Genomic DNA, 8,655 nt, shown 5'->3' on the forward strand with positions numbered 1-8,655 from the left:
GCCAAGCTGAAGCCGTACCAGCAGGACTGGCACCACGTGCCGCTCTTCCTGACCCTGCTCAAGCCGCACACGGTGCTGCGTGGCCAGGACTGCACCGTGACCCGCGCCTTCCTGGGGAGCCCGCGGCCCACCGTCACCCTCTGCAAGGGCCACGTCAACATCACGGCCAACTCCAAGTTCTGGCACAACCCCACTAGCGGTGTGTGCACCATCGTCATCCCCACCTGCACGCTCAAAGACAGCGGCGAGTACAGCGTGCTGGTGGAGAACAGCTGGGCAAGGACGGCGGCAGCTCCAAGCCCACCGTCCACGGTGAGGGCGCCGAGCCCGGCTCCGGCAGGCCTGGAGGTCGTGGGTGCCCGGGCTGAGTCCTACCTGGTGCGGAGGCGCAAAATGGCAGTCTTGTGGGGGGGTGATCGATTATTTTCCTATGGCTGACACAGTCTTTTATTTAATCTGCCATGGGGTGGTGTAAATATTCTCTAACTGACCATAGTTCAAACCACTCTGCCATCTTCTCCGTATCATTTGCTATGTATCTGGCCCCTGCAGACTTGGGAGTTGGCAATCCCTCAAGAGTCTGTAGTTTGCAACCCTTCAGTTCAGTTCAGTTCAGTGGCTCAGTTGTGTCTGATTCTTTGCGAACCCATGGACTGCAACACACCAGGCTTCCCTGTACATCACCAACTCCTGGAGCTTGCGCAAACTCATTGTCCCTCCGGTAGGTGATGCCATCCAACCATTTCATATTCTGCCGTTCCCTTCTCCTCCTGCCTTCAATCTCTCCCAGCATCAGGGTGGTTTGCAACCCTTGGTGGGCCTAAACGTGCACTTGAAAAAAACAGTAGTGATCAAGTCTAAACCAGACTTGACAAGCACAATCTCCCTGGCAGGGTTCTAAAAGGAATCTTTTATATTGACAAAATTTTCAATATATTTTTATGTGCAACGAAGACAAAACTATACTGGTCCAGGATAAGGATAGACAGGAGGCGCTGAAGGGAATAAAGGCTTCCCCCCAGGTGGCGCTAATGGTAAAGAACCTGTCTGCCACTGCAGGAGAGGAGGGTTCGATCCCTAGCTGGGGAAGATCCCCTGGAGGAGGGCATGGCAACCCACTCCAGTATGCTTGCTTGGAGAATCCCATGGACAGAGAAGCCTGGTGGGCTACAGTCCCTGGGATCGCAAAGTCAGACATGACTGAAGCACACGAGGGAGAAATGATAGGATGGAGGCCCTCCCTCTGCACACAGATGCGCCATGTTCCGCTCATGTGTGCACAGGTAGGGGAAATGTTTTATTTCTTCCTACACATTCTACTGTTTTCACAGCTAGACAGCTAGTTGCATGAACTCTCTAAATGCAAAGATGACCTACCTTGCTCTTCCCCCTTTGCTTTAAGCCTCCTAGCTTTGTCATGATCCGTTAGATAAAAATCACCCCCCACCACCTACCTCTCCACCCTCCTCCTCTGCCACCCTCTGAAGTCTCCAGGGCATGTATTGGTGTCCAATCTCCATGGTTACAGACTCTAACCATCCTGTTACAGATGTCTTTCTCTGGGGAAAGGACCATGTCCTGTTGCTCTGTCTCTCAAGTACTCAGCTAAGTGCCTGGCATTGAGATGATGCCTCCACAGTGGCTGCTGAACTGTGTAACAGAACTAGGCCAGGAAAGGCACCATGGGAGACATCCAGCTCTCATTCCACAGCTAGAGAGATCCCTGACAACTTAATTCTGGTTGTAAGCACATGGGCACAAGGCCCTGGCTCTAACACTAATCAGCCATGTGACCTTGGCAAGCCACTCTAAGCTTGTTTCTCATCTACTTCTTAGGGCTGTTATGAGGATTAAATGAGAGTGCATAGAAGTGCCTGGCACAATGCGTGGCATACATTAAATGAATAACTGGCAGTTCTTGGTCCCACACACTCGGCTGACCTTGGCAGACTGCAGCTGGGAAGGACTGAGGATCCTAGGCAGGGTCCAGCCCCTGGTTTCTGCATAGTGACTCAAGGTCCAGGAGTTTGGAGGTTCCCTTGTCCATAGGGTCATTCACACTGACAAATACTTTCTTTGCTCTTTCAGACAAAGATGACAAGTCAATTCTAGCATCTGTCACTGAGAGTCTGCAGAAGAAATCAAAGTACCTTAAGTGAGCTCCAGCCCGGCCCAGGCATCAGGAGGATGCTGTGACGTGGGGCTTCCTGGCCTGTCCTCTGTGTGGTCCCAGTGAGGGAGGCCCTGTATGCTCTGTGGTGTTTGTCAACATAAACATTCACTGAAGGGATGGGACAATACACTGAGGGTGCCTTTGCGTATATTCCTGACCATGGTGTGCACCAGGGACCAAGGAAATAGGACTTGAGAGTGGGATGGGCATACTCAGAAGCCCAACCCCTGAGAGCCTGCTCTAAACCCACCCACATGGGGAGTGACCAGTCCCCTTTTGGCTGGGCCTTGCCCTGCCTTCCCCTCCTCCACAACTGCACTGTACCTTGCCCTCCCCTCGGGGCTTAGCAGGGAAGTTTTGAACTTCCTCCCCAGCCTGCTAAGCCTACAAGTAGGTATGTCTTCAGTTCTGGGATTTAAATGGATCAAGACCTTGCCTCTTTAGTGTCCAGGGTTCCTACTATCTGGGCATCCCAGGTGGCTGAGTGGTGAAGAATTCACTTGTCAATGCAGGAGATACAGGTTCGATCCCTGGGTCAAGAAGATCCTCTGGAGAAGGAAATGGCAACGCACTCCAGTATTCTTACCTGGAAAATCCCATGGACAGCGGAGCATTGTGGGCTACAGTCCAGGGGCTTGCAAAGAGTTGGACACAAGTAGGTGACTGAGCACACACTCATGCATATTCATACTCTTTTTGAGAATCAAGAGAATCTGAAAGCTAGAAGGGATTGGTCATCCACCTCACTATGTTTGACAGCAGCAAACTCTTCCTTAAAAAATTTTAAGCTACTGGACTTGAAACAAGGATGGGGGTCTTTGAACCTCCCTCCTCTACTTTATTCTTTTGCTAGTTCCCACCAGCAGGGCTTCTCTGGTGGTTCAGCTGGTAAAGAATTGGCCTGCAATGTGGGAGAACCTGAGTTTGGTCCCTGGGTTGGGAAGATCCCCTGGAGAAGAGAAAGGCTACCCACTCCAGCATTCTGGCCTGGAGAATTCCATGGACTGTATAGTCCATGGGGTCGAAAAGAGTCGGATGTGACTGAGTGACTTTCACTTTCAGCTCCCAACACTAATCTTTGTACAGATGCTAGTTTGAAAATTACTGATTCATCCAACACCCATACGGGGCTTGAGTCTATCACATCCCCACAACTGTACAACCCCTCTACTGATGGGAGTATTCATTACCATCCATGACTTCCCTTTTTACTCTGGGTCAGGGAGCTGCCCATTAAGATGAAAATGCCCCTGGAGTCAGGTGACAAGTTATTCTGCCAGGGCTTCACATCTAAAGCATGAATCATACAATCTAATCTCATTCCTCCCAGCTGTTCAGCTGAGCCCAGACTCCAGGGAAGAGGAGGAGCGTGAAGGGAATCTGGGTTATTTTGGAGCAGGTAGCAAGTCTGGGCTGGGGAGGGCAGGAGGTGGGTCGCAGTAGAGGGCACCAAGTAATGAGATGCGGGGCACTTGTGCATAGGGGAGGGCATTAAGGACAAGTTTGAATGGCGGCAACTCCTACCCATCCCCCATCCTCCTGAACTACGTCCTCACCCACACACGTGACCAGAAAGTGAGACCTACTCCAACCAGCACAGTATCACCAGTCACAGAGCCAGCCTGGCGCCAACATGCACTGGCCAGGACTGTGACCCGCGCCGTGAGGACATCCAGGGCCCCTGGTGCCATGCCCCCACCCCCACTTCTCCAGGACAGGCAGCACGTGCCACACAGGCAGACAAGCAGGGCAGCCAGTGACTCTTGTGGGTTTTTTTTATTTTTTTTTTCATGTGAGCAACAGGATGGAGTAGTCCCATTCTTGCTCCCCTTGCATTGAATGTGCCTTGGGTCTTATGACCCGAGAGTGTCATTGGAGCCCCTTCCTTTTGCTCCCAGAGCAGGAGGGGCAGGGCGGAAAGAACTGAGAGTGGGTGTGTATGTGGGGGGTGGCCCAGCTCCCGGAGCCAGGCTCAGCAACCCCTCAGCAGCTCCCTGAGGCCCTCTCCCCGTGAGACTTTGACACACAGCAGGTCAGAGACAGCTGGCAGAGTAAGACATAGGCAGGCTGGGAGACAGATCATACAGACAAGACTCGCGCACACACACACACACACACACAGGCTGGCCCCTTCCTTTGGCATGGTTCACCCTAGCCCTGGGGATAGGGTCTGAGGGTAGTGGTGTGGGGCCTGAGCTCTAGGATGCCCTTTGAGAGATGGGACCAACTTGAATCCTTGGTACGCAGAACTTCCAAGGCCAAAGTAGTCCCCAGTCTTGCCTACCTGGACAGACACCCCTCCACCTTCCCACCCAACACTTAGACATTAAGATTGTTCAAGTAATGAGGATAGATGCAGGAAAGGGAGACTCCACTCTCATCCAGTCTTTCCATCTAGGGGCCTGTGAAAGGGGCTTCAAGCCCTGGGCATCTCAGCACAGACTCCTCCCCTCCTCTCTCAACTCTGTGTAAATCTGAAAGAGTGGAAATGGGTGAGTCGGACTCTTTCGTCTAGTAGAAGTGGGGGAGGTCAAGAGGCTGAGCACCACGGCCCCCCAGAGGGGCTCTGACAGTCCAGGTAGGGTAGAGGTGGGAAGATCCTGGCTCCGGCAATGAGCTTTAGGCTGGCTTTTTTTAGTTCTCAACATGGTCCTGGACCATGCTTTGCTAGAAGGATCTTTTTCCTGCTTATCCCTCAAACTTGCACATTTCACAGGTGATACCTGCTGCCCCAGGTTGGTACTGTGGCCATCTCAATCCAACTCTGGCAGGCTCCCAGGTTCTGGACTCCAGTCCCAGGAGAAGGGAGGGGTAACCAGAACCTGACCCTCATTTGGCTTTGCTCAGTCGGTAGTCCTCCACTGGCTCCCGGCTCTCGACAGCTGACAGGGCGATGAGCATCTGGGCGGCGTAGTAGGTGGACATGATGAACGCCCGCGAGTAGGGCACAGGGAAGCAGAACTTGTCGAGGCCGATGGTCACGTCTGAGATGATAAACAGCAGTGCACCACCGCCTGCTGCTAGCTCAGTCCAGCGCCAGGCTGCCCCGACCAGATGTAGCCCTGCCATTGCTCGCCAGCCCATGAAGCCGACAAGGGCCACATAGACCCCCACCAGGTAGGTGAAGGCACCCGTGAGGCTTGGGTAGAAGACGGCATAGCACAGGACCGCCAGTACTGCCATCAGCAGACCTGTCCGAAGAGCCAGTGGCCGCATGCCAAAGGCTGAGGCGTAGAGCATGTGGGTCACGGCAAACATCAGCAGACCTGGGAGTGAGAGGGGATGATGGGATGTTGAAGGCAAACTCAGGTGAGAAAACAGGAGGTCGGGGTAGGAGTGGAATGCTTAAGATAACCCAGGAGCTCTCCCGGGGAAGTAACGGGGGTGGGAAGAAATCCAGGTAGGCAAAGATATCTCCAAACTCTCCTGTGGTACTCCAGGACAGATCACCGAATCGCTGGCAAGGTCGTCCACCAACAGGGGCCCCAACAGTCTTTGGCCTCAGAACCCCTTTAATTCCCCACGTTCTTGTTTTAAAAAAAATTCTCTTTCCTAAATCCTTGGCCCCTCCCAAGGGTCCTCTAGCCCCCAACCCCAAGATTCCTCCCAGGTGGCGACTGTGATGACTGACCGTGGAGAAAGTAACCCTGGTCCTGCCAGATGAGGAAGGCATCGCCTATGGCGGAGAAGACGAGCCCCACGAAGATGCGGGCGGCACTGGGGTGGGTCAGCAGGAATCCCAGGCCATGGGCCAGGAGGAAGAGCCAGAGGCAGAAGATTGGCAGGCACTTGATGAGGGCGCTGACCCACGACGGGCTGGACAAGGGCAGCCAGAGCACGAAATACACACAGGTAGCCTTGAAGAAGGGCACCAGCTTGGGTCCTTCACTCTTCACCTGGAAGACACGGGACAAAGGCAGCATTCAGAGCATGGGAGCCCAGAGCGGGGCTCGGAGCAGGACCCTCAGCCCAGGCATTCACCCCAAAGACAGGCCCACCTCCACAGCAGGGAGGACAGACACAGAAACCCAGTTTGACCTGTCCCAAGCAGCCAGTATGAAAAGAGCCCATCATTAACTTGAAGCTTAAATGATTAGGAAGACAAAGGGCTCCATTGTGCCTGCTACTCACGTCCCATTCTTGGCCCTGGGGCAGGACCAGAATAGTCACTGGGCAGAAAGCAGACTTTGGGATAGTGTCCCGTCCTGCAGCCCAAGGCTTCTCCCTTTCTGCCCCTTCCTTCTCCCCCTACAAAGCCCCTTCAGCCTCTCTCTGGCAGCATCAATCCCCAGCTGTCTGGAATAGAGGGGAGTCAGCAGCAAACCACAGAGATGCCACAGCTGGCCAACTCGTGATCCTCAGCAGTGAGGCCAGGACACGGGCCCAGCGACACCAGGTGAGTGCCAGGAATGCGTGAGAATAAGCGCTGTCAACCATCTCAGCCCCCAGAGGCTCTCTTCTCAGCTGGTCTGCAACTCAGCTTCCACTCTAGCTGCCTTAGCCTAAAAGTACCATCAAGAACAAGGAGAGGAGACAGGGATTCTGCCTAGAGAAATGGACCCATGAGTGGGGAGCAAGAAAACTGTCCCTGAAATACCAGCAATCTCAGGGGTTGGGGGGTTGGAGAGGGTGTCAGTCAATCTCATTTTCCAGAGAACAAGAGCAACTTCAGGCACATCAGAAAGAGAGGCAGGAAGGGGAGGCAGGGTTCTCTCACCACCTTTTGATCTGAAGCCAGCAGTCAGGCTGGAAGGAGATGAGGAACTGAGAGGAGGAAGTCAGAGCAGCTGACTGGGTCTCAGCCGGATTAGGAGGGAGGGCAGCTAAAGAAGGGTTGTTTCCCAGGCCATGCAGGCACTCTGCAAGCTCAGGGAGGGAGCTGCTGTGGATATTCTGAATCTGGGATCCCCTGAAGCTGTTTTTCTTGGACATTTGGTACTGGGGCTCAGAGAGTGATGCGAAGGAGCTGAGGTTCCCGGTATACACATGCTCTGCCCAAGAGACAGGTCTCTGGCCCAGTGAGCTGCCCAGCTCAGGGCTACGGGTACACACTCAAGACTCTCAGACCTCCAGGCCATGGTTACCTGGCACTGAACAGACTGATGAAGGAGGCTGGGAAGAGGCAGATGTGGATCCAGGCTAAGCCCGCCCTTGCTCTGCCAGGGGTGAGAGCAGTGAGAAGAGATGACAGAGCTCCTTCCTGTGGAGATTTCCCCCATGCAGGCTGGTCAGGGCAGAGACACCAGCAGAGGAGGAGATAGCTTATCCTCACAGTCCCCAGATCTCTTCAGCCTCACCTGCCAGCCCTTGGAAGCATCTACTCCACAGCCCTCCCCCAGGCCCCCTATTTCCTAGAAGAAACAGTAGGAGGAGCTGGGGAGGCTTTGACAATCTTGGAGAACCCAGCGCTAGGAGTAGGAGAGGGGCGGAGAAGAGACAAAACTTGAGGTGAGAAAGTCTGAACAAGGGGTGTCAATAGAAAACGACCCCTTTTCCCTTCTGCGCGTGATCCAGGCTGCCTAGACTCAGAGGCGTCACCTACACTGCCCGAGACTTCTTGTAAAGATGAGGAAAGGGAGGGAACAAATTGGGAACAAGACTCCCAGGAGGTCCCAGCTCCGCTCCCGCTCCCCCCCTCTTTTCTGCGGTCTGCTCGCGCAGAGCCGGAGGCCCTGCATCCGTCCCCTTCCTCTCCCAGGGGGCCACCCGGCCAACCCGCGCCAGACACACGGAGATCAACAAAGTCACGCTTCCGAGTCACGTGCCCGCTGTTTTCCTCCCTCCCGCGAGCCGGCGGCGGGCGCGCCGAGGAGGGGCGCCGGGGTCTGGGATGCGGGGGGCCGTGACCGCGCCGCCTCCCGCCGGGGGGACGCGGACGGCCGCCGGATCCCTGCCTTTCCTCGGACGCCCACCCCCGACGCCCCCCAGCGGCTTGGCCTGCCGCAGCTCAGTCCCCAGGTCGGTGGGCTCCGGCCGCGCCGGACACTGGCCCGCTCGCTCGCTCACACACTCACCACAGTGACCGGAGACACCATGGCGGCGGCGGCGGCAGCGGCCCGGGACGCGCCGCAGGTGAGGGAGGCGACGAAAGAACGAAGCCCCGGTGACAGACGATACCTCCCCGGCGCCGGGCGCCGGAGCTTCTGTCTGCGATCCCCGCGACGTCACGGCAGACACCGCCAATGAGACGTCTGGAGTCGGCCCGGCCTGGGGCGCTGGGCAGGAGGGCGGCCGGCGAGTCGGGAGAGGCCCCGCCCCTCCCCCCCCCGACCCTTCTACACCCCATCTTTACTGCCCCAGGGAGAGAGGCTTTTCAGGCCGCGCCCCTCTAGGGGTCCGTGCCAAGGCCTCCTGGAACCTAACTGTGACCCCAGGCTTTGGGGGACGACAGAGGTTGGCCGAGAGACAAACACATTCCTGTCCCGGACACAGGGCTACACACATTTTTCTCATAAACCGGGGTAAAATGCAAAGACAGAGTC

At 55.6% G+C, this 8,655-nt stretch overlaps 1 protein-coding gene across 1 annotated transcript; it reads right to left on the reverse strand.

Moving 5' to 3' along the window:
* Window positions 1–3,930: 3,930 nt before the first annotated feature.
* On the reverse strand, window positions 3,931–8,361 carry TMEM86A (transmembrane protein 86A). The gene is made up of 3 exons (XM_020893543.2): window positions 8,188–8,361; window positions 5,805–6,069; window positions 3,931–5,439 (listed from the first exon to the last, which is right to left on the reverse strand). Exons 1-3 carry the CDS (start codon window positions 8,206–8,208, stop codon window positions 5,003–5,005), a joined length of 723 nt encoding a protein of 240 aa, XP_020749202.1. The 5' UTR covers window positions 8,209–8,361; the 3' UTR covers window positions 3,931–5,002.
* Window positions 8,362–8,655: the final 294 nt, after the last annotated feature.

The sequence above is a fragment of the Odocoileus virginianus genome, chromosome 28 (assembly GCF_023699985.2).
Source record: "Odocoileus virginianus isolate 20LAN1187 ecotype Illinois chromosome 28, Ovbor_1.2, whole genome shotgun sequence".
Classification (NCBI taxonomy): domain Eukaryota; kingdom Metazoa; phylum Chordata; class Mammalia; order Artiodactyla; family Cervidae; genus Odocoileus; species Odocoileus virginianus.

Bases quoted from the DNA above. Each gene is read 5' to 3' on its own strand.
- TMEM86A (XM_020893543.2), bottom strand. From the start codon at position 8,208: ATGGTGTCTCCGGTCACTGTG. The intron at 6,070-8,187 runs GTGAGTGTGTGA...CGTGTCTTCCAG, and splicing joins TGGTGTCTCCGGTCACTGTG to GTGAAGAGTGAAGGACCCAA. The intron at 5,440-5,804 runs GTCAGTCATCAC...TCTCACTCCCAG, and splicing joins CCAGGGTTACTTTCTCCACG to GTCTGCTGATGTTTGCCGTG.